The sequence below is a fragment of the Hippichthys cyanospilos genome, chromosome 15 (assembly GCF_059441005.1).
Source record: "Hippichthys cyanospilos isolate Australia breed blue-spotted pipefish chromosome 15, RoL_Hcya_1.0, whole genome shotgun sequence".
Classification (NCBI taxonomy): Eukaryota; Metazoa; Chordata; class Actinopteri; order Syngnathiformes; family Syngnathidae; genus Hippichthys; species Hippichthys cyanospilos.
Genome location: NC_142383.1, coordinates 1164348 through 1189214, shown reverse-complemented (window position 1 = coordinate 1189214; position 24867 = coordinate 1164348). Strand labels below are relative to the sequence as shown.

The 24867-nt window shown below is 43.1% G+C and overlaps 1 protein-coding gene and 1 long non-coding RNA gene across 3 annotated transcripts; one reads left to right on the top strand and one right to left on the bottom strand.

Annotated features, from left to right (window-relative positions):
• The first annotated feature begins 331 nt into the window (after positions 1-331).
• On the top strand, positions 332-18607 carry LOC148411299 (uncharacterized). Of its 2 annotated transcripts, XM_088434814.1 has the most exons (3): positions 332-435; positions 556-679; positions 18250-18607. In XM_088434814.1, the coding sequence occupies exons 1-3, from the start codon at positions 432-434 to the stop codon at positions 18410-18412; spliced, it is 291 nt and encodes a 96-aa protein (XP_088290940.1). In that variant the 5' UTR covers positions 332-431; the 3' UTR covers positions 18413-18607. The 2 variants fall into 2 exon arrangements, with proteins under 2 accessions (XP_088290940.1, XP_088290939.1); XM_088434813.1 differs by lacking the exon at positions 332-435 and having other exon boundaries at positions 442-679.
• Positions 18608-19099: 492 nt separating this feature from the next.
• Positions 19100-24641, bottom strand: LOC148411298 (uncharacterized). Its single transcript, XR_015867935.1, has 2 exons — positions 22367-24641; positions 19100-22112 (listed from the first exon to the last, which is right to left on the bottom strand). It is a non-coding gene; the product is annotated as an uncharacterized LOC148411298 (long non-coding RNA).
• Positions 24642-24867: the final 226 nt, after the last annotated feature.

Sequence of the window (24867 nt, the reverse complement as noted above, 5' to 3'; positions counted from 1 at the left end):
TCAATGTGGAATTGTCTATGCCTTCTACACACATCCCACTCCTGCAATTTTTCTATCTTTATTCACAATAGTCATGCTCTTTGTAGGGTAAATACCAGAGGCTTCTCAAATTTTCATCATGAAACTCACCCAATGGCATTTATACAACAATAGTCACCTGTTTTATTCAATTCTGTGATATTCGTAGCAAATACTTGTGTCAAACATTTCCCGGTCTAATAGCGAATAAGAAACGACAATGACAAAGAAAGGCGAAGATGAGGGGAGGAGTCAAAAGAGCAGATAAAAAGACAGGAATAGAAAGCAGACAGGCAGAGATTTGAGTGAGAAAAAAAGACCAGAAAAAGAACGAGTCGATGAGAAGAGAAAAAAGAATAGTGAGAAGAGGGATTTAACGGTTGAGAGGAGAATAGTCTAACACTTTGGAAAGCATGAGTAAGTAATTTAACAAGTCAGATTAGGAATTAATGGGCTATAAAATCAACTTCAGAATAGGAATTGAGATGATGAACAGATACAAGTTATGTCTTCCCACATTTACATGCTGCTGCCAAGTGATGGACGTGGCTCGGATCCATGACAAACACAAGTTGAAGTTCTTCTGGGAGCAGAGGATCAACCAGCATATCCAGCAGATGATCGAGGAGGAGAGTCGCAGAAATAGCAGCGCTTTGACAAGGTCAACACCGCCTTATGATTAAGCTGTATGCAAACTGGACCACGGTGGATGATTAGTGAGATCCAAAAAGGTCAAATTGAAGCGCTGCATCAAAAAACATGCTTTGATGTAACGTTAGTACATTCTTTCTCTTATTCTGTTGCGTCACAAGTATTGATTTAACATTATGTCAATTATTGTTGCTGAATATTGCTGAGATTTTGAGTTGTCATGACATGAGTTTTTTCTAACAATTTGGCAATTGGTTCACCTATTTATTTATATTTAGAATTAGCTGAAAAACACAGTTAATAAAAAGTGTACAAGTGTACACGTGGAGTTTTTTTCCCTCATTTTCAACCCCCAAAATTATATATATATATATATATATATATATATATATATATATATATATATATATATATATATATATATATATATATATATATATATATATACTGTATATACAGTATATGATATTCGATATTATATGCATCCATTTTAGTACGTATGCACTTTCAAATGCTCTTTTGTCAAGTGCTGCCTTTTTGCCTCTGTCAACATTGAGGCTGCGTGGATCATTTTTCCGGCAGACTTTGACCCATTATGAAAAGGAAATGACGGATTGACTTGTCCGTTCAAGACAAAAATGCAAGAGCAGTGGCATGGCATGCGTGAACGTCAACAGGTGTTGGGAGAAACACAGCGAAGAGCAACCCATCCCCGCTCTGATCTCACCACAGTCATCACTTGGGTAAAGTAAGCCTTCAGCGAAGCGTTTCTAGAGACTTCCATTTCAAAAAAATTGTACAGGTCCGAAGATGACGGCCCGTATAACGTTGTGTGATGTTTGTGCAAATGACGAGCATGGAGAGGACGTCTGGGATTTAAGTATGAGGAGTTGTTTGGCGTGTCATATAATGATGATAACTTTTAGGGCTTTTCGACAAATCCATATTCAGTTGTGTCAAAAAAAAAATACAGTAGATAAAATCTTTGAAACTTCAAATCGTTCTATTGTTGGAACATTACTTTCAGCATTTGCGTCTACGCGCCAGCGCACATTACATCGCACTTGTCTCGTGCATCTAAAAGTACTGTAATTTCGTCATTTTTACAACACACACCATGTGTTATAATTGGACATACATGATATGTATAACCACTAAAGTCAGGGGTAGACTTATACTCACGTTTTTGTCAAATTCACCCAACTTGAAGTAAAAAAGTAGGGGTCGATTTATTCATGAGAACTTGTACACGGAGAAATATGGTACCCGTTACATTCACTCAACAACACCATGTTTGATACACTTGTTCATGAAAAGCATATTTAATACAAATACTCTATGCAAAAATCTTTTACGAGGATAATTGTAATCAGATTTAAGTGACTGTTACAAAAGTATGACATAATCTAAAAATGTGTTAACTGTTGTGTTTGCAGTTCTCAGTTATGAAAGCAGCATTGTTTCAAACTGTCTTGTCTTGAATAACAGAACTTACTGTAAATACTGATTGCTATGTACTGAAGCTTAATCTTCAAAAGAATACACACTTTCAATAATTTAATTTAAAAATTGCGCTGGTATGGAAATAAATAAGATGAGAGTATTCATGAATACGTATTTCAACAGTCTTCCAAAAATTCATTTTGAAAAGTAATGTTTTCAAGATCTTTCAGAAGATTTTATACAGTGTGGTAGAAGGTTCATAAAATAAACTTACATTCATGTTTCACTGCATGATTATTTTTTCTAAATTGTCTTAGTGATGTTTGCAGCTCATGTCAGTCAGCACAAAGTAGCCTGGGAATGTTGATTAGAGGCGCCTGACGATACATTTGAATCCCCCAGATCAGCGTGAATATCTGACGAAAGATGAGTAGAATGATAAAGATTAAGTGAGGCGTGATGGTGTGTGATGACAGATCCTCACTGACACAACAGACACAACAACATAGATCCATAAACCCGGACACTACTGAACTTTTTTTTAACAACCTAATTAAGCCTAACAGGAGAAATCTCAGATCAAGTTGCAGTAGATGCCTGCACAATTAATATAAGCCCAAAGCCAAGCAGTGCCAAGCAATCCGGCTTTGATTCCAACTGTAACTTTTACTTTTAAATTTGACTTACACATCTACCATATACAAGGTCAGGCAAAATGATCTGACACATTTTTTGGTTTAATAAAAGAGGAAGTAAAAAAAGAAACGTGTTTTTATTTTCAAAAAGTACATATAAAGCCATTCTGTTGAACTGAAGCTCTTACAGCTGCCATACTTTCTGGAGTTCAGGCAGTGCGAGGACGGCTGGTTGATTTTCGTTTCAATGCAGATTCAGTAGCTCTGAACTGGTAACTCAAAACAAGATTGTGTTACAAGCTGGTACCGGATCATGTCTACCAAGTTTCATGTGCAAACAGAACGCACATTGTGTTGCAGTTACAGATTTGTTTGTTTGGATAACGATTTCCACAATGAAAGTATGATGTTCACCAGTCCAATTCATGGCATCAACTGTAAAATAAACATAAAATAATGGCACAATACAAAAACAAGACAAAAAAACATTACATGTACTTTTTGAAAATAAAAACCATTTTTTGTTTCTTTACTTCATTTGTTTTTATTAAACCTAAAAAAAATGTCAGATTATTTTGCCTGACCATGTATAAAGTATATATGGTGCGATTTCAAAAAAATTGGTTTATGTCAGCAAAAATTGAGATTTTGATATGTCCTAATGCTGTCCTAACAGGGTGATACTTAAATAATTGATGTGGTCACAGCAATTTGAATATTGGCAAGTTGAAATCCCTAATTTTGAGATAAAAATGCATTTAAAGTTTTGTCACATCAATCTTCCAATTTTGAGCATTGTTTCTTTTATCTTTTTGCATGTAAATATGTATACACTATATTTTCCACACTATAAGGGGCATCTAAAAGCCTTAAATTTTCTCATAAACAGACAGTGCGCCTCATAATCCGGTGCGCCAAATACACTGCTCACAAAAATTAAAGGAGCACCTTTATTATTGGGCCTGGCATGAATTGAATTAAACCTGTCTCATAATTTTCTGGGTGGTTAAGCAGGGGGCCAGGTTAATTTCACTGTATTGGTATTCATGGTATTAACAACAGGTGCAGTTCAGTGGCAACAGTTAGAAAACCCGCAAAACAGGACTGCTTTTACGTGTGGAGGTCATTTCAAGTTTCTCCCTCCGATCAAAAAAAGGATCACTTTTTGGCTATTTTTCCCCTCGTGCTAATTTTGGCTTTTGTAATTGTCTCTACTGGCAGTATGAGGAGATTCCCTAACCCTACCAAAATTGCACAGGTTGTCCAACTTTTCCAGGATGGCACAGCTACACGTGCTGCAGCGAGAAGGTTTAATGTGTCTCCCAGCACGATCTCCAGAACACGGAGGAGATTTTAGGAGACTGGGGTTATTCTTGGAGAGCTGGACAGGGCCATAGAAGGTTCTCAACCTCTCAGCAGGACCGATACCTGCACCTTTGTGCAAGGCAGAACAAGCTGAGCACTACTCCAGAGGGCCACTGCTGTGAATGTCTCTACCTAAACAATCAGGAACAGGCTTCATGAAGGTGGCCTGAGGGCCCAACGTCCTTTCTTGCTCACTTCTCAGCACCGTGGAGCTTGATTAGCATTTGATCAAGAACACCAGAATTGGCAGGTCCGCCACTGGCGCCCTGCACTTTTTACAGAAGAGAGCAGGTTCACCCTGAGCACCTGTGATAGACGTGAAAGAGTCTGGAGAAGACAAGGAGAACGTTATGCTGCCTGCAACGTCGTTCTACATGACAGGTTTGGTGGTGGGTCAGTGATGGTCTGGGGAGGCATATCCATGGAGGGATGCATATACCTCTACTGCCTAGGAAATGGTGCTCTGACTGCCATAAGGTATCGAGATGAAATCCCTGAACCCATTGTCAGACCCTACGCGGGTGCAGTATGTCCTGCTTTCTTCCTAATGCATAACAATGCCCGGCCTCACGTGGCAAGAGTATGCAGGCAGGACCTGGAGGATGAAGGAATTGAAACAATTGAATGACATTCACGGTCCCCTGACTTAATCCCAATAGAACATCTCTGGGACATTATGTTTCGGTCCATTAGGTGGTCCATCAGGTTGCTCCTTAGACTGTTCAACAGCTCAGGGATGCCTTCACACAGATCTGGGAGGAAGACACAAGACACCATCCGTTGTCTCATTTGGAGCATGTCGCGACGTTGTCAAGCATGCATACAAGCTCGTGGGGGCCACACAAGATACTGAAACGCATTTTGAGTTGCAGAAATTAAGTTTTGGAAAAAATGGACTCGCCTGCCACATCCTCATTTCACTCTAATTTTATGGTGTCTACACAAATGAGCCTTCTGTAGGCTGAAAATTTGTATTTCCATTAAAAGACTTGGCATCTTTTTGTTCCTAAGACACTGCCATGTCGTTCTTTGTATAGATATCCAACTTCATATTGAGATGTTGTATCTAACGTGTTTCTTTAAATAATACAAAACCAAGCCCAATGTGATGTCTCACAAGCAATGAAGCAGAGCGTCTTGCTACTTTATTTCAATTTAGTGGAGTGAGTTTCATGAACATGCAGAGTCATACGAAAACTAAACACTAAATAAGATTAGTCATTACTAAACAAACAATGTGCCACAAATAACCCGTGTGAAGGGATGTGCACCGATGCTAACGTTAGCTATTGCAATGCTAAACAAGTATGGTTGTTACGGGTGGTATTATAGTACTATCTAGTGGATGTTTGGTATAACTGCATGTTATGTCAGTCGAGCAACGTCCCGACATGCTTTGCGGCAGCGCCGTTGTTGATACACTGTAAGCTGAGCCGAACAGTAAACTGATGCTCGAACAAGCTATAAGTGTGGTGCCTTATTAATACAACACACACAAACATGGTGTCAGAAGTGGACGTACATCGGCGCTGACGGCTGCATGACGCTAGCGTGTGAGTTTATTGTGCTCTACAGTGAATTTCTGAGACACTGGAGCTGAACCAGGAAATAGGCATGGCCGCTAACATTCCCCCTCCAACTCCGATGACACTCAGCGGCAATCTGAGTGCGAACTGGGACATTTTCCGAGCAGAATATGAGAATTATGCTTTAGCAACGGGGCTGGTAAGCAAGCCCGGGGAGGTCCAGGCGGCGACCTTGAGGAGCATTATGGGAGCGGAGTGCCGGCATGTCTACAAACACAACCTGACGCTGACGGACGTGGAGCGGGCGGACGTGTCTGTCATTCTGGATTCGCTGGAACAGTACTTTAAACCTGCAAAAAATGTGATCTATGAGCGATACATGTTTGGCTGCTGTAAACAGGAGGATGGTGAGCCAATAGACTGTTTTGTGACTTGACTCAGAGAGAGAGCTGCTACCTGTGATTACGGCGCCTTGAGGGATGAGTTGATCAGAGACAAAATAGTTATCGGCATTGCAAATGAGAGCACACGTAGACGGCTGCTACGGGAAAAGGACTTGACGCTTGCCAGCGCTATCGAAGCATGTCGAGCAGCTGAGTTGAGTGATCTGCAGTTGAGAGCTATTGAGCAGGAAAGATAGATAGATAGATAGATAGATAGATAGATAGATAGATAGATAGATAGATAGATAGATAGATAGATAGATAGATAGATAGATAGATACTTTATTCATCCCCGTAGGGAAATTCACATTTCCAGCAGTATCCTCAAGTCGAGATATAAAATATGAGAAATAAAATACACAAGGATACACATAAGTCCAGTACAGAAGTATACTTAAGGTGCTTGTTAACAGTGTAAACAGAATAGTGTGAATCGTTGGAGTCTAGTGCAAGTATAATTAAGGTGCTTGTATAAAGTGAATAGTGCAGTGCAGAGTATGAGGTTTAGAGTTTAATGTGAGCTTTTACTGCCCCGGGTGGAGTTGAAGAGCCTCATGGCATGGGGGAGGAATGATCTCCTCAGCCTGTCCGTGGAGCAGGACAGTGACAGCAATCTGTCACTGAAGCAGCTCCTCTGTCTGTGGATGATGCTGTGTAGTGGATGTGTTGGATTGTCCATGATTGATAGCAGCTTGTTTAGCGCTCGTCGCTCAGCCACAGTTGTCAGACTGTCCAGCTCTGTGCCCACAACCGAGCCCGCCTTCCTCACCAGTTTATCCAGACGCGAGGCGTCCTTCTTCTTGGTGCTGCCTCCCCAGCACACTACTGCGTAGAGGAGGGCGCTCGCCACAACAGTCTGGTAGAACATCTGCAGGAGCTTTTTGCAGATGTTGAAGGACGCCAGCCTTCTGAGGAAGTACAGTCGGCTCTGTCCTTTCCTGCACAGAGCTTCTGTGTTGGTAGTCCAATCCAGTTTATTGTCCAGCTGCACACCCAGGTATTTGTAGGTCTGGACAAACTCTACACATTCTCCTTTGATGGTTACTGGTTCCGGATGGGGTTTAGGCCTCCTGAAGTCCACCACCATCTCCCTGGTCTTGGTGGTGTTCAGGTGCAGATGGTTAGCGTCGCTCCATGAGACAAAGTCCTGGATCAGTTTCCTGTACTCCCCCTTCCTGCCCACTCCTGATACATCCCACGATAGCAGTGTCATCTGCAAACTTCTGCACGTGGCAGGACTCAGAGTTGTACTGGAAGTCTGACGTATACAGGGTGAACAGGACAGGAGACAGCACGGTCCCCTGTGGCGCTCCTGTGCTGCTGACAACAGTGTCGGACGTACAGCCCCCCAGTCTCACGTACTGGGGTCTGCCTGTCAGGTAGTCCGTAATCCATGCCACAAGGTGTGAGCCTACTCCCATCTCTGTCAGTTTACCACTGAGCAGCAGAGGCTGTATGGTGTTGAAGGCGCTGGAGAAGTCCAAAAAAGTAATCCTCACTGCACCACTGCCACTGTCCAGGTGAGAGAGGGATCGGTGTAGCATATAGATTATAGCGTCCTCCACTCCTACCTTCTCCTGGTAGGCAAACTGCAGAGGGTCAGTGGCATGGCGGACCTGTGGCCTCAGGTGGTGTAGCAGCAACCGCTCCATGGTCTTCATCACGTGTGATGTCAGGGCGACCGGCCTGAAGTCGTTGAGCTCCTCCGGTCGTGGTTTCTTTGGGACTGGGATAATGCAGGATGTCTTCCACAGCTGGGGGACCCTCCCCCGTTGCAGGCTCAGGTTGAAGATGCGCTGTAGAGGGTCTCCCAGCTCCAACGCACAAGCCTTCAGCAGTCGCGGGGATACTCCATCTGGACCTGCTGCCTTTTTGGGTCGCAGCCTCCTCAGCTCTCCACACACCTGGGCTGCAGTGATCTTGGGTGGGGGGGGGATGTCCTCCTCTGTGCTGGTGTCTAGGGGGGGAGGGTGAGCTAGGAGGGAAGCTGCAGTACTCCGGGGTGGGAACGAGTGGGGGTGGTCAAACCTGTTGAAAAAGTTATTCAGCTGGTTGAAAGATCTCACTTGGACAATGTCAACGCCGTAGGAAAACATACCTTCAAAAGACAATCTAGCACTGCGGAGAGAATGAGTGCTCATCCTAGATTACAGGATGAGAGTCCTTCCGCATGCAAATACTGTGGCACATTGCATGGGAGAGGAAAGGAACATTGCCCAGCATATGGCAAGAATTGTAATGCTTGTGGAACAGCGAATCATTTCGCAAGAGTTTGCAACAAAACGAAAAGAAAGGAGGGAAAACTACACATAGCTGAAGGACTGAACATGGACAAAGATAGTTCCGAGATCGAAACAAATGATGTGTATGCTGTGGAAAGCATTGGAGCTGTGAGGACAAGAGGCAAAAAATGGTTTGTCAATCTTCGGCTGAATGGAGCATTACAAAAATGCCAGATTAATTCGGGAGCTACTTGCAACGGCATGAGTCTCAGAGATAAAAAGATAGATAGATAGATAGATAGATAGATAGATAGATAGATACTTTATTCATCCCCGTAGGGAAATTCACATTACCAGCAGTATCCTCAAGTCGAGATATAAAATATGAGAAATAAAGTACACAAGATACACATAAGTCCAGTACAGAAGTATACTTAAGGTGCTTGTTAACAGTGTAAACAGAATAGTGTGAATCGTTGGAGTCTAGTGCAAGTATAATTAAGGTGCTTGTATAAAGTGAATAGTGCAGTGCAGAGTATGAGGTTTAGAGTTTAATGTGAGCTTTTACTGCCCCGGGTGGAGTTGAAGAGCCTCATGGCATGGGGGAGGAATGATCTCCTCAGCCTGTCCGTGGAGCAGGACAGTGACAGCAATCTGTCACTGAAGCAGCTCCTCTGTCTGTGGATGATGCTGTGTAGTGGATGCGTTGGATTGTCCATGATTGATAGCAGCTTGTTTAGCGCTCGTCGCTCAGCCACAGTTGTCAGACTGTCCAGCTCTGTGCCCACAACCGAGCCCGCCTTCCTCACCAGTTTATCCAGACGCGAGGCGTCCTTCTTCTTGGTGCTGCCTCCCCAGCACACTACTGCGTAGAGGAGGGCGCTCGCCACAACAGTCTGGTAGAACATCTGCAGGAGCTTTTTGCAGATGTTGAAGGACGCCAGCCTTCTGAGGAAGTACAGTCGGCTCTGTCCTTTCCTGCACAGAGCTTCTGTGTTGGTAGTCCAATCCAGTTTATTGTCCAGCTGCACACCCAGGTATTTGTAGGTCTGGACAAACTCTACACATTCTCCTTTGATGGTTACTGGTTCCGGATGGGGTTTAGGCCTCCTGAAGTCCACCACCATCTCCCTGGTCTTGGTGGTGTTCAGGTGCAGATGGTTAGCGTCGCTCCATGAGACAAAGTCCTGGATCAGTTTCCTGTACTCCCCCTCCTGCCCACTCCTGATACATCCCACGATAGCAGTGTCGTCTGCAAACTTCTGCACGTGGCAGGACTCAGAGTTGTACTGGAAGTCTGACGTATACAGGGTGAACAGGACAGGAGACAGCACGGTCCCCTGTGGCGCTCCTGTGCTGCTGACAACAGTGTCGGACGTACAGCCCCCCAGTCTCACGTACTGGGGTCTGCCTGTCAGGTAGTCCGTAATCCATGCCACAAGGTGTGAGCCTACTCCCATCTCTGTCAGTTTACCACTGAGCAGCAGAGGCTGTATGGTGTTGAAGGCGCTGGAGAAGTCCAAAAAAGTAATCCTCACTGCACCACTGCCACTGTCCAGGTGAGAGAGGGATCGGTGTAGCATATAGATTATAGCGTCCTCCACTCCTACCTTCTCCTGGTAGGCAAACTGCAGGGGGTCAGTGGCATGGCGGACCTGTGGCCTCAGGTGGTGTAGCAGCAACCGCTCCATGGTCTTCATCACGTGTGATGTCAGGGCGACCGGCCTGAAGTCGTTGAGCTCCTCCGGTCGTGGTTTCTTTGGGACTGGGATAATGCAGGATGTCTTCCACAGCTGGGGGACCCTCCCCCGTTGCAGGCTCAGGTTGAAGATGCGCTGTAGAGGGTCTCCCAGCTCCAACGCACAAGCCTTCAGCAGTCGCGGGGATACTCCATCTGGACCTGCTGCCTTGTTGGGTCGCAGCCTCCTCAGCTCTCCACACACCTGGGCTGCAGTGATCTTGGGTGGGGGGGGGATGTCCTCCTCTGTGCTGGTGTCTAGGGGGGGAGGGTGAGCTAGGAGGGAAGCTGCAGTACTCCGGGGTGGGAACGAGTGGGGGTGGTCAAACCTGTTGAAAAAGTTATTCAGCTGGTTGACTCTCCCCCTATCTCCTTCCATGGCAGCACCCCGCTTTGTGCTGCAGCCGGTGATAGTCTTCATTCCATCCCACACCTCCTTTATGCTGTTGTTCTGCAGCTTCCGCTCCAATTTCCTCCTGTACTGCTCCTTCGCCTCCCGGAGCTGGACTCTGAGCTCCCTCTGCACCCGCTTTAGCTCCTGCTGATCACCGTCTTTAAAGGCCCTCTTCTTCTGGTTCAGAAGGCCTTTGATGTCGCTCGTGATCCAGGGCTTATTGTTAGCATAGCAGCGAACAGTTCTTACAGGAACAACAGTGTCCATGCAGAAGTTGATGTAGTCTGTAGTGCAGTTTGCCACCTCCTCAATGTCTCCCCCATGTGACCCCTGCAGTACATCCCAGTCTGTAGATTCAAAGCAGTCTCTCAGAGCCTGCTCTGCCTCAGTAGACCACTTCCTGAATGAGCGTGTGGTTGCTGGTAGCCTCCTCACTTTTGGTTTGTAGTGGGGCTGAAGCAGAATGAGGTTATGGTCTGCTTTCCCCAGTGCAGGCAGTGGAGTAGCACTGTATGCATCCTTAATGTTTGCATACAGCAGGTCAATGGTCCTATTTCCCCTGGTGTTACAGTCCACATACTGGAAGAAAGCAGGTAATGTTTTGTCCAGAGTCACATGATTGAAGTCCCCAGTGATTAACAGAATGGCCTCGGGGTGCTGTGTTTGTAGTTTAGCCACAGCGGAGTGGATGACGTCACACGCTACGTCCGCGTTGGCGCGCGGTGGGATGTAAACAATGACCACAATGGCGGTTCCGAACTCTCTAGGCAAGTAATAGGGACGCAAACTTACGGCCAAAAGTTCGATGTCCCTGCAGCAGGTGGAAATCTTTGTATTTATATGTCCGGGATTACACCATCTTGTATTCACGTACATAGCGAGTCCGCCTCCTTTCCGTTTCCCGCAGGCTTTTGTGTCTCTGTCTGCCCTAACTGTGCTGAAGCCGGGTAGCTCCACGTTGGCGTTCGGGATGCTAGCCGTGAGCCACGTTTCAGTAAAGCACAGCAAACTGCACTCCCTGTAGGCTCTGATATTTTTCACCAGCGCAGCCAGTTCGTCGGTCTTGTTTGGTAGTGAGTTCACATTTCCCATGATCACAGACGGGACAGAAGGCTTGTATCGCCACTTCGCCGCTAGCCGCTTAGCCTTTAGCTTGGCTCCAGCTCTGCAGCCACGATAAGGTCTCCTTACCTCGTCAGGTAAATGTGGGATCTCACCGGCACGGGACTTTTTCAGGGCAAGGAGTTGCTTTCTCGTGTAAACGCGTTTCTGTGCGTTAAAGTCCATATCCATAGAATTAAAGTCCATATCCATAGAAAAAGAACGAAAAGTAACACAAAATAACACGGAGCTGCTGGAAAGGCTACCACTCGCGACGGCGCCGGAAGTTGTTTTTTTTTTTTTTTTTTTTTTTTTTTTTTTTTTTTTTTTTTTTTTTTTGGCTCCAAAAGAGACTGGCTCCAAAAGAGACTGGCTCCAAAAGAAAAACTGAAGCGGAGCAACACCACCCTCAAGCTGTATTCAGATCATGGACTTCCATCATTAGGAGTTTCTACTATGGACTGTGAGGTGCAGGGCCACACATACAAACTGGAGTTTGAGATTGTGAATGCACGGCAGCTGCCATTGCTGTCAGGCTCTATGTCAGAAAAGATGGGGTTCATACATTTCACCATTCCAGAGGAGCTCAGAGTGGAGGAGCTCAACACAGTCATGCACAGTCTCACCAAACCTCTCGCCAAGGAGACAGTCATCACAGCATATCAAGATGTTTTCACGGGTAGGGTGGAGGCACTCCCCGGAGAAGTTCACTTTGATCTAGATCCAGCGATTCAGCCAGTGCAGTGCGCGCCACGCAATGTCCCTGTGGCTTTGAAAGACGCTGTGAAAGCTCAGTTGGACAGATATGAAGCAGAGGGACATATCACATCTGTCAGTGAACCGACAGATTGGATCAGCAACATGGTCATTGTCAGGAGACCAGATAAGTTGCGTATATGCTTACAGCCGTATCACCTCAACCGCGCACTCAAGCGATCGCATTATATCATGCCCACGTTGGAGGATGTGCTTTACAAGCTACCTAAAGCCAGAGTTTTCACACTGGTTGACGCAAGAGATGCCTTCCTGCAGTGTAAGCTGGATGAAGCCAGCAGCTTCATGACCACGTTCTGGACTCCTTGGGGGCGGAAGAGGTGGTTGAAACTTCCATTTAGCGTGTCGGTGGCTCCGGAGGTCTACCAGAGGAGGCAGCACGAGCTGTTGGCAGGGCTTCAAGGAGTGGAGCCTATAGCGGATGACATCCTGATGGTGGGCTGCGGTGACAGCGATGAGGAAGCAGACAGGGATCATGATGCGAAGCTAGTAGCCCTTCTTGACCGCTGCCGTCAGGTCAAGTTACGCCTTAGTATCAGGAAGCTTCAATTCAAGGTGTCTGAAGTGCGTTTCCACGGCCACATATTGTCAGCGGTGTGTCTCAAGGTCGACCCAGAGAAAGTAAGGGCTGTTTTGGAAATGCCAGCCCCAACAGATGTCAAGAGTGTGCAGAGACTCATTGGATTTGTTACGTACCTGGCCAAGTTTCTTCCACAGCTATCAGAGGTTTGTGAGCCTCTGAGGAGACTCACTGACAAGGACACAGTGTGGCACTGGTTGTCAAAACATGAGACAGCTGTCAAGGAAATAAAAAGACTTGTGACTATGACTCCGGTGTTGCGTTACTACGTTGTCACGAAACCCGTCACATTGCAGAGTGACTCCAGTCAACATGGCCTGGGTTGCTGTCTGATGCAGGAGGGTCAGCCCGTCGCATTTGCGTCAAGGGCGCTTACGCCCACGGAACAGAACTACGCTCAGATAGAGAAGGAGTGCCTTAGCATTGTGTTCGCCTGCCAGCGTTTTCATCATTACCTTTATGGTCGAGATATGGTCACGGCAGAGACGGATCACAAGCCTCTTATACCCATCTTCGGCAAGCCTCTTCTGAATGCCCCCAAGCGCTTGCAGAGCATGCTTCTTGCTCTCCAAGGCTACAACTTGCAAGTGGTTTACAAGCCAGGGCCGGACATGTTTATGAGCGACACACTGAGCAGGGCAGTTGTGTCCAGCTCACACCCCAGGCTGGTGCGGACGGAGCACACAGTATGCAGTATGGTGGATGAGCAGCGTGCGATTGAGCACATAAATATGGCTGACTATCTCAACGTCACTGACAAAAGATTGGTGCAGATACAGAGGCACACAGACAAGGACGTACAGTTGCAAGCTGTGAAAGCTATCGTTCTGAACGGCTGGCCAACCATTAAGGACGACACTGAGATGGCGGTGAGAGAATACTGGCCCATCAAAGAGGACTTGAGTGTTCAAAATGGTGTGTTATTCAGAGGGCAGAGAGTTGTGATGCCTAAGTCACTGCGAGCTGAAATGCTGGCCAGAGTGCACTGCAGTCACATTGGGGGCGACGCCTGCTACAGACAGGCACGGGAGACTTTATACTGGCCTGGCATGCAATTTGACATTAAAGACTATGTCAGTAAGTGCACAATATGCAATGAGTACGCTGTAGAGCAACATAAAGAGACAATGCTGAGCCATCATGAACTGCCTACGCGCCCGTGGCAGATTGTGAGCCTGGATCTGTTTCAGCACGGTGGGAAAGAATTCCTGCTGGTGGTTGATCATTACTCAGATTACTGGGAAATTGATGTACTGCCGGACCTCAGTGCGGAGACGACGATTAAGCGATGCAAGGCTCAGTTTGCCCGGTATGGTCAACCCGACAGTGTCATCACTGATAACGGGCCTCAGTTTGCCTGTTCTCAGTTCCGACAGTTTTCAGTGGAGTGGGAGTTTGAGCATGTCACCTCCTCGCCGAGACATCCTAAGGCCAATGGGAAGGCAGAGGCGGCTGTGAAGATCGCTAAAAATCTGTGCAAGAAAGCCCTTCGTGAAGGAAAGGATGCCTGGAAAGTGATATTACAGTGGAGAAACACCCCGACAGAGGGGATGGACAGCAGTCCTGCCCAACGTCTGATGGCACGGCGCCTGAAGTCGGCTTTGCCGGTGGCTTCTGCGCTGCTCGAACCGCGGGTCATTGTGGGCGTGGTTGACAAGTTGCGCCACAGGAAACAAGTCTCCAAGCTCATATACGACAGATCTGCGAAGGACTTGCCTGAGCTCTCGGTGGGTGAGGCAGTTCGAATGAAGCCGCTGCCGGGTGACAGGACGAGCATTTGGCGCAGGGGGGTGTTTCTGCAGAAAGTCGCTCCACGGTCCTACCTGGTGGAGGTCGAGGGTGCTCTCTATCGTCGCAATCGGGTCGACTTACGGATGGCGGAGCCGGTGTCTTTGCAACACCCGGTGACTGGCGTGGAGGAGTCTGCGTCTGGAGGCATTGGGGTTCAGGCACCGAGTGAAATGACTGAGGATCAGTGGAGGTTTTCTCCTCAGGTGGCTCAGGGCCGGTTTCCCAACAGTTCGGGTGCGTCGGATTCTCCTAGGGTCTCTGAAACGTCATCTGTTCCATCGTCAGCACCATCTCTGTCCCCTGCTCTGTCGCGTTATGGCCGCCAGATACGGCCTCCCAGCCAACTGGACCTGTAGGTTCACAGGGACTACAAGGGCAGCGGGGGGGGGGGGGGGGGGGGGGGGGGGGGGGGCGTTCTGGTTGTGGAGGGGAGGATGGAAGGGGAGCTGTTCTACTGTTGCTGTTCTACTGTTACAATGAAAATTTTATTACTTGTCCGGTTCGTTAATGTTATTATAAAAGAGTTTTGAGTTTTGGGGTACTTAAAGAAAAGGGAGATGTTACGGGTGGTATTATAGTACCATCTAGTGGATGTTTGGTATAACTGCATGTTATGTCAGTCGAGCAACCTCCCGACATGCTTTGCGGCAGTGCCGTTGTTGATACACTGTAAACTGAGCCGAACAGTAAACTGATGCTCGAACAAGCTATAAGTGTGGTGCCTTATTAATACAACACACACAAACAATGGTCGCGATCTTTTCATATACTAACTTGATTGGTGGCACGCATATGATGCATATAAGTGTCAACAGCAAGTGGCAACAACGATATACAAAACACATAAAAACACAGATTTAGTCATTGATTTCGGAAGAGTCCTGAATGACGGAGTCGTCTGAATGAGCACTGCCTTCATGCTATTGTATTGGCTGTATTGTATTTATTTTTTTATTGACTTGTATCTGCTGAGTTGTAGAGAAGTGTCCAGGAGTGATGACGTCAAGGGTACGTCGAGAGACGAGGAGAGAGTTTTGGAGGGGGTTAAAGAGTAAACGTGTGTCGACTGTTCTGCTCCCAAAGGAATACAGTATACCGGTTCTGGAAAACTTTGGGACACCTCAGACAAGTCACAACATATAGTGACTTCCTGACTGCACCTCCAAAATAAAGGTGTCAAGGGACGCTGACTGCATAAACTAATCTGTGTGTTTGTAAACTCAACAACGCCAAGTGCAAATTCCAATTTTTAAATCAACAAAACAATATATTTTAAGGTGTTTGGTTGCAATTTGATTAAAATATCTAAGTTCAATATTTAATCAAAATTATATTCTTTTAAACTCTTGATTTGTTTTGCCATTTATCTAAAGAGTCTTTTAATGTAATCAGGAGGTATTTTCCCCCACTCTTCAGATAGTACTAAAACAGCTGTTTATTCATTTTGGCAGTTGTGAGAACGTTTATGTTATTTTTTTTAATGTTTATATGTTTATATATGTGTGTGCGTGTGTGTGCGTATTGTGACGTTGCATGGGGTGTGCCAGGGCAGACGATGTCACAGAGGTAATATTTTCAAAATTGATGATTTATTTAGTCTCACAAAGTTGAAAGAAACACTATCAAAAACAGGTGGTCAAAAGCCAGTAAAAGAAATCAGGTTGGTTCTCTGAGTTCAAAACTACTTTCCTCACAAAGTACAACTAAAAGGAGGAACAATAGATGATCAGAATGCAAAAACTTGAAATAAAGTCTGTTCACTGAATTCAAAGATACTGGCTCACAAAGTACAACTAAAAGGAGGAACAATAGATGATCAGAATGCAAAAAACTTGAAATAAAGTCTGTTCACTGAATTCAAAGTTACTGGCTCACAAAGTTCAAATTAAAGTAGTTCAAAATGGTCAATTTCCAAATAAAATCTGGTCTCCCTTCTTTCTGGCTTTGGCTTCCGTAGCTCTTTCTTTTCTGTCTGGAGTGTCTCTTCCTCAGCTGTTCAGTCTCCTCTCCCACCAATCAGCCAGGCCTGCTTTTGTCCAATGACTTAAGCGATTGCACCAGATGCCACAATGTAAATATACCTGTATATATATATATATATATATATATATATATATATATATATATATATATATATATATATATATATATATATATATATATATATACACACACACACACACTGGAACCCAGGTCTACGATGTCCCGGCCTTACAGTTTTTTCAACTTACAATGTGGACCGCAAACATTTTTTTTTTGTTTACTTTACTATTTTGATACCAATTTTTAATATGTATATACAATTTTGATGTTTTTATCCCATTAGCTATTAAACACAGGTTTGGACATATGTTTATATATATATATATATATATATATATATATATATATATATATATATATATATATATATATATATATATATATATATATATATATAATGTTAGAATCGCTGCGTATGCCGAAACTTGGGGCAGCAATCATTGTTACTTTGTTATCTTTGTTACAAGTACTGACATATTCTTTAGCTATGGTTAAATGTATTGTACTATATGGTTGTTTTTAGTTTTGCTTTTGATTATTGGTAATTCATGGATGTGTTTTTCAGTTTTAATATCATAAGAATCTAGTTTTTAGGATTGTCTCGTCTTGCTCACCTGTACTTTGTTATTGTACATGTAAAACGCAGAGGATAGTGAGAAACACAATTTCGATTCCTTTGTATGTTAAGCACATGTGAAGAAATTGACAATAAACTTGACTTTGATTCTTTTAATTTCATTGTTTACATTGAGTACAGTCAGGGAATAAAATGCACAGCTAAAAATTACATATTACAAAATAAATACATACATAAATAAAACTGCAAGCAGGGATTTTATTTTCATTCTTTAGAGTGCAATATCTCAATCTTGAGAAATGAATGATGTAAACAAGTGCAATATTAAAGGTTTGATCTTTTTGAATTGTTATCTCATAGAACTACCAAGTCATTTTTTTATTGCTTTGGCTAAAACTAATGCGTCTGAGAGAGGTTATTTAAACCACAACTTTTCTTTTTTGCTTCAAAACTAGCCTATTGAACTGATCTACAATTTTAACGAATGATAACAAATGTGATGCGGGATTTGTTCATGTAGGCAGTCAACAACTCAGTCACACAAACAATAAAAACGCATCAAGCAACTTAAAGTTAATATCTTACTGAAGGATACTTAATACCTGACGCAAAATCATGCACACATCAGTAAACCGAACAATGCAGTCTTTGCTCATTTCTTTTTCTTCTTCTTCTGCAGCTTCTCTATCTGCAACCCATCATCACCACATTTTCTTGTTTTACCGCCAACAAACTAGTGAGGTGCGCTTTGCAAAGGGGCCTAATTAATCTCTGCATAAAAATGAACCGGGATAGCAGCCCTAACCCTACCTATCACACACAAACAGTTAAGCTATTTTATGTGAATTTATGTGAATGTTGACCAGCATCTGACCATATTGAACAAGTCTTACTGGCAAAGATTGTGGAGCATGTGTGATTAAAAGGCCTCTCTTTCGCTATCTCCAGGCTGAGAGGGCAGTGGTTGGTCAAGTTGGATCAGAGGAACGAGCACCAACAAGGATTTTTTGAGGAGAGAATCATTCGATCTCAGAAGGCCCAACAGCGGCTCACTGAGCTTGATTCTTTCTCACCAAGATGCTCAAAGCTCAATATGCAACATAACATCTGAGATGCCCCAAGTCAACTTTGAAATGCAGGCAATTTCTATTACGAAGAAGAAAATATGACATGTTAACAGACATGTTAACAATTTAAAATATCTATTCTAAATATTACTGGAGTGGACACTGCATTTGTGCTGCTGAAAACCATGTTAATGCCAAGTCTGTCAAAGATGGAATAAACATTTTGTATTGTGTTATCATTTGGACTTTTTGTTAAGTAATTGAAAATAACATGATATCTACTGCATCATGGGAGAATGTAACTAAATGAATTTTTATCATTAAATGAGGCCTCACTCCCAAACTTTGTGGGCTCACACATTGCCCGTCCTTGTAAAAAAGGAGGAGGTGTCGCCCTAATTTCAGAATCTGATCTTAAACTTAGCACGAGCACTAACCACACCTTCAAGACATTTGAAGCTCTCGTTATGCGATCGAGCTCGTCACCACCATTCAATGTGGTAGTTTTTTACCGTCTTGCCCGGTCCATACTCTGGATTCTTAGATGAATCCCCTGAATGTATGGCTGATTTAATAACTCATGCAGAAAATATATTAATTATGGGTGACTTCAATATTCATATGAACTCCCCATTGGAGCCACTTACTGTAGCATTTCAAGCAATAACCAATGCATTTGGTCTTACAAAAATAATAGAAGCAGTGACCCACGGGAATGGTACTATCTTAGATTTGATTGATTGATTGATTTTTTATTGAACACAGCACAATAAAATAAAATGTGAACGCAAACAAAAAACACAAAAGGAAGCAAATAAGAGAATTGTCAGCATATGTACAGTTCAATGAAATTTGCTGTATATGTTCTAAAGGAAGTAGGAAGAAGTTTAGAACTTATCTGGTCCTACTCCTTGGATTCTATTTACCGAGATATTAATATATTGTTTCACATCACAGAAACATTCATATAAATAAGCTAATGTAGTTCATTCATGTAGTTGTATTTCCATATGACTATATGTGCTTATATTGTACGTGTATAAATATATGGAAGATGCATAAACATATATACATAAATGCATAAACATAAACATACTGTACATCATATTTTTCACATGTAACAATTTTTTACACAAGATCTGACTGTTCATTCATAATCTTTGTATTTTTCCAATACAATATTTTTAAAGCTCTTTTTGAACACAGACATGGATGTGCTTGTTTTCAGTTCGGTTTCGTAGTCATTCCAAAAATTGACACCTTTAACAGAAACACACATTTGCTTTATATTTGTTCTTATTTTCAATTTTTTTAAATCACCGGTTGCCCTTAGGTCATATGCACACTCTTTCCTGATTTCGAACAGCTTCTGGATATTGTTGCAAAGTTTGTTATTGAAAGCTTTATACATTAATTGAGCTGTTTTAGCTTCAACTATATCATAGAATTTGAGAGTGTTTAATTCAATAAACAATTTGTTGGTCGGTTCTGCGTATTTTGACCGGTTGATGATTCGTATTGCTTTTTTCTGGAGTTTATAGACGGACAGAGTGTTTGTTTTATATGTATTTCCCCATATTTCCATGCAATAAGTCATGTAGGGCAATATCAGTGAGCAATATAACGTATATAATGACTTTTGATTTAAAAGTTCTTTGGTTTGAAAGAGAATGCCTATAGTTTTAGAAATCTTTCTTTTAACATCCTCTATATGCGCCTTCCAGCATAATTTTGAATGCAGTATGACACCAAGAAATTTTATCTTATTTACTCTATTTCCGTTGATTGTATCATAATTTTGACTGGGATTTTGCATTGCCTAGTACCAAAAATAATAAATTTTGTCTCGGTTAAATTCAAAGATAATTTGTTTGCATCAAACCAGTTCTTTAATGTATTTAATTCTTTTTCCACAGTATCCAGTAGCTGTTTGAGATCTTTCCCTGAGCAATATAGTGTCATCTGCATGGAGTACTTTTTTAAACATTTTACTAGCATAACAGATGTCGTTAATATATACAGTGATCCCCCCTACTTCGCAGTTAATGGGGGGTGTCAACCCCCCACGAAGTCTGAAACCCGCGAAGTAGGGTATCAGTTCCTAGATTTCTATGTACGCCCCAATATAGCCGCAGTAATCATAAACGATCCTTTTTTTTTTTTTTTTTTTTTTTTTTAGTATTATTGCGTATTTTATTTCCTTTCTCCCATTATTTAACATTACATTATCCTTATTAACATTATTGTATTTGTGGCGGACACTAGGACCATGTCTCTCACCCAATAGGCATGTCGCTATGATCCTTTGATACTTTGAACCTGTTGGCTTTGTCTTTGCTGTTTTGGACTTTGTTGTATCAGTTTTGTGATGGCATGCAAAGAGTAAAGATCTCCACTAGCACAGCAACGTGTGGTTTCTTCGCCTCGCCACATTGGTGACCCCGGACATTAGAATGGGTGACCCTGGATGGGTCATCTCGCCATATTATTATCCCAGACGTTAGAAAGTTTAGTCAGGCTGTTGGAGATGTAGTCTCGCCACATGGGTGACCCCGGACGTCAGAATGTTTCAGCGAGGAATCACCGCAGATGTCCCACATCGTGACATTCCTCCACCAGCCTACTATACGTCAGGTAATGCAGCAAGCTGGTACCACGTCAGCCAGCCAGCACCCCGACAAGGGTCCTCTCACCCGTCGCCCAGTCCCTTGGCGCACCAGGGATCGAGCCAGCCAGCAACAGGCTGGTACGGGCGCTGGTGAGAACGGCTGTGCAGTCCAATTTCGGAGTCCCTGGCCGTCGACCGGGATCTTCCAGCCGGGCGGCCTCATCTACTACCGATGTCCGTCCGGCCTCAGCAGTAGGCCTCCAGCCACCATCATTCAGCCGCCCCTCCGATTCACCATGCCCGCAGGTATGGTCCGAGTATACATCGGAGCGGGTCAGCTGGTGTTGGTGCCGCAGCAGGTTCATGCCCAGGCACAGACTGGGACGCAGCCGCGACCGGCCGTCCCTCGGAAGCCACTGTGCCTGCCAGCATACAGGTCAGCACTGCCACTCCGGCTCCCACGGAACTTCAGAACATCCCTTTGCCAACGCTACCTCATGGTTTTCACGCTGAGCGTCTCACCCTTACTCCTATCGCACCTGGGGCCCTGGTGTCACATACACCGCCCAGGACCTGAATGTGACTCAGGGTGCCAGACTGGTGAATACCCTGTGGGGTTTTCCGTTATGCCTTTTTGGGTGTTCGGGGCGGAGCTGTTGGCGGGCACTAGGACCATGTCTCTCACCCAGTAGGCATGTCGCTATGATCCTTTGATGCTTTGAACCTGTTGGCTTTGTCTTTGCTTTATTGGACTTTGTTGTTGTATCAGTTTTGTGATGGCATGCGAAGAGTAAAGATCTCCACTAGCACAGCAACGTGTGGTTTCTTCGCCTCGCCACATATTCGTTAAATAACTAATTGTCACAGGGGTGCGCGGCGGGTGTGAAGGCCCGCGTGGTTGCGGAGGTAGAGTACCCAAAAGCAGGAGGGCGTCGAGACAGGGACTTCATGTATTCCATATTTATTGGAACATGGAACGAGAACAAAAGCGAAGAAAACAGGATGGCAAAAACTCTAAGGGCGCAGACAGTTCTCAGGACTGGTTATCTGCACCAAGACTCCGGCGAAAGAGTACACAAATCATCACGTTGAACTTCACATTTATTTTGGCTCATGTATGGTGTATCATGTAGTATCTGTTGAATAATAAATCAACAACAATGTTAAAGTAGGTCAACTAACATATAAAAACGCCGAACTTTAATCTATGAATTTACTGTAATTTTTAGCCGACATTAGCGGGTGAGCAACAAATAACAACTACAAACTATAAAGTGCAACCTCTACACAAACGAACACATAAACAGAATAAACACTCATCGCTTACTAAACATAGGCAGTAGCGTGCGTAATCAACATAAATGATAATAAACTGTAAATATGAGCTTACGTTGTCATTCACTACGTCACCGTAACGAGCCGAATGACGCACAGAGAATATAAAATAGGAAACGCAAATGCAACGCGACCCGACAAATTAAAAGCATGCATTTCAAAATAAGATAAAAAACGTCATGAACACTAACGTTTGAGGAATTCTTAACATAGTTATTAACTAATATTACTTAGTTATTTGATGAATACAGTACTGTATAATGTACTTTTTTGATTTTTTAATTTTTTTTTTCATTTTTGAGCATATTTTATAATTATTTTTTATTTTGAAATATTTTTAATTTTTCCTGGAAAAACACGCGTAGTGTGAGTACTGAGACCGCGATATCTGAGACCGCGAAGTAGGAGGGATCACTGTAATGTAAATAGGACCAAGTATAGACCCTTGGAGTAAGTTATTTTCAGTAAATCTGATTGTCCATTATTAAATTGTACATACTGATTCCTATCATATAGGTAACTCTTTATCCAATTATACGCCACACCTCATAGACCATACCTCGCTAGTTTGTCCATTAATATCTTATGATCAATAGTGTCAAAAGCTTTTTTTAGGTCGTAAATTCATTTTTATCAACGCTTGTAGCAATCCCTTCTACTAGTTCCAATAAAGCCAGGGTGGTCGATCTTTTTTATCTGAAGCCGTAATGGTAGTCACACACACAGACAGTGTTTCTGTATAAAATTATCAAATCTCTGTGAAAATAATTTTTCTAGGATTTTTGAGAATTGTGGAAGCAATGATATCGGCCGGTAGTTTGAGAATAAATGTTTGTTTCCACCTTTGTGTATTGGAATTACTTTTGCGGTTTTCATTTGTGATGTGAAAGTGCCAGTTTTGAAAGACAAGTTACAGATGTATGTAAATGGTTGTACTACATGCTCAATGTTATCTTTTATTAATGTCATATCAATGTTAAAACAATCTGTGGATTTTTTATTTTTTAATGTTTTGATAATATATAAGATTTCAGTGTCAAGGGCATTTTCCATTCGCGCGCCAGTACTATGGAATGCCCTACCTATGGAAGTTCGCGCAGCCACCTCAGTAGAAATCTTTAAATCCCGACTAAAAACACATTTATATTCAAAAGCATTTAGTTAATTTAGCCTGTCTGTAGCCTTCTTCCTTTTTCTTTTTTCCTGCCCCCCTCTTCCGGCTGGGGGAGGGGGCTAGCTAGATGGTGAGGGTTGACTTGACCGCCTCCATTGGGTCCTGCGTTGGTCGACCATCATGGGTTAGGAGTTCGGCCGTCTGCAGTCCACCTGGCTGGAATGTGGGATGGTTCCTGCCCAATGGCCTTGCCTGCTGTCAAGACATCACTGCACTATATAGCACATTATGTTTTCTGTAATTTATGTTGTTTCTGTGTCTGGTACATGCAGCATCCACTTCAACCTGTGGGCCTGGAAGGGGGCTCCTCCCACCTGTGGTCCCTTCTGGAGGTTTCTGATTTTCCCCTAATCTGGGGTTTTTGAGTTTTTCCTTCCCCTTCTGGGAGCTTTGACAGGGGATGCTGTTGTGTACCCTATACTGAAAAGATGTCTCTGTACGACCTCTTTTCATTCTGTGAAGCCCTTTGAGACTTCGGTGATTTAGGGCTATATAAATAAAATTTGATTGACTGATTGATTGTCTTTTAAAGCACTGAGAAACATAGTAGAGGGATTATTTTTCTCACCTTTTTTTATTTCAATCGTTTTTATTGGCTCACAAATTTAATTGGCAAGTTTACTACCTATGTCAATGAAATATTTGTTAAATGCATTTGTTATATCTGCTGTTTTGTCAATTGCTAGTCAATTGCTATTTTCATTTCTAAAATATTCGAGATAACTAGTTATTTTATTGCCATCATTGATTATATAATTTAGTATTCTCCATGTCTCCTGAGTATTATTCCTGTTCTGTTCTAATAATGAATGGTAGTAGTCTTTCTTAGTTTTCCTCATAATACTTACTGTTTGTTTTTTTACTTCTTATAATTCAATTCAGATTTTTTTGTTCTTGATATTAAAAAATGTTTATATCATACATTTTTCTTTTTACAAGCATTTTCTATCCCTTTTGTCATCCAAGGTTTGTTTGAAACATGATTCTTTCTTTTACTTGTTTTCAGTGGACAGTGTTTATCGTATATAGAGAATTTATGAATGAAGAAAATTCTTGGTATGCAGAGTTAATGTCATCTTTTGAGTACACCTCGGACCAGCTTTGTTTTTCCAGCTCTTTTTTTCAAGCCAACAATAGCACTTTGTGTTCTTATTCTTTTTCTGATGTATAATTTATTTGTTTTACCTTTATGTTGTGGCAATTTTGAAAGATTACAAAGATCGGCAACCCTAACCCTCACTTATATAATTTATTAAAAGTCCACTTGCTAATCCAAGGTCAATTTTGTTTGTGAATATATTATCTATTAATGTGGCTGTTTCTGTTGTGATTTTAGTAGGCTTCGTGGTAACTGGAAAAAGGCCATTTCCATGAATAATATT

What these genes read in the sequence shown, in the direction of transcription:
- LOC148411299 (XM_088434813.1), top strand. Translation starts at nt 468, where the DNA reads ATGGGCTATAAAATCAACTTCAGAATAGGAATTGAGATGATGAACAGA. An exon ending in AATAGCAGCGCTTTGACAAG is followed by an intron (nt 680 to 18,249) that starts GTCAACACCGCC and finishes CGCTATCTCCAG; the next exon opens with GCTGAGAGGGCAGTGGTTGG.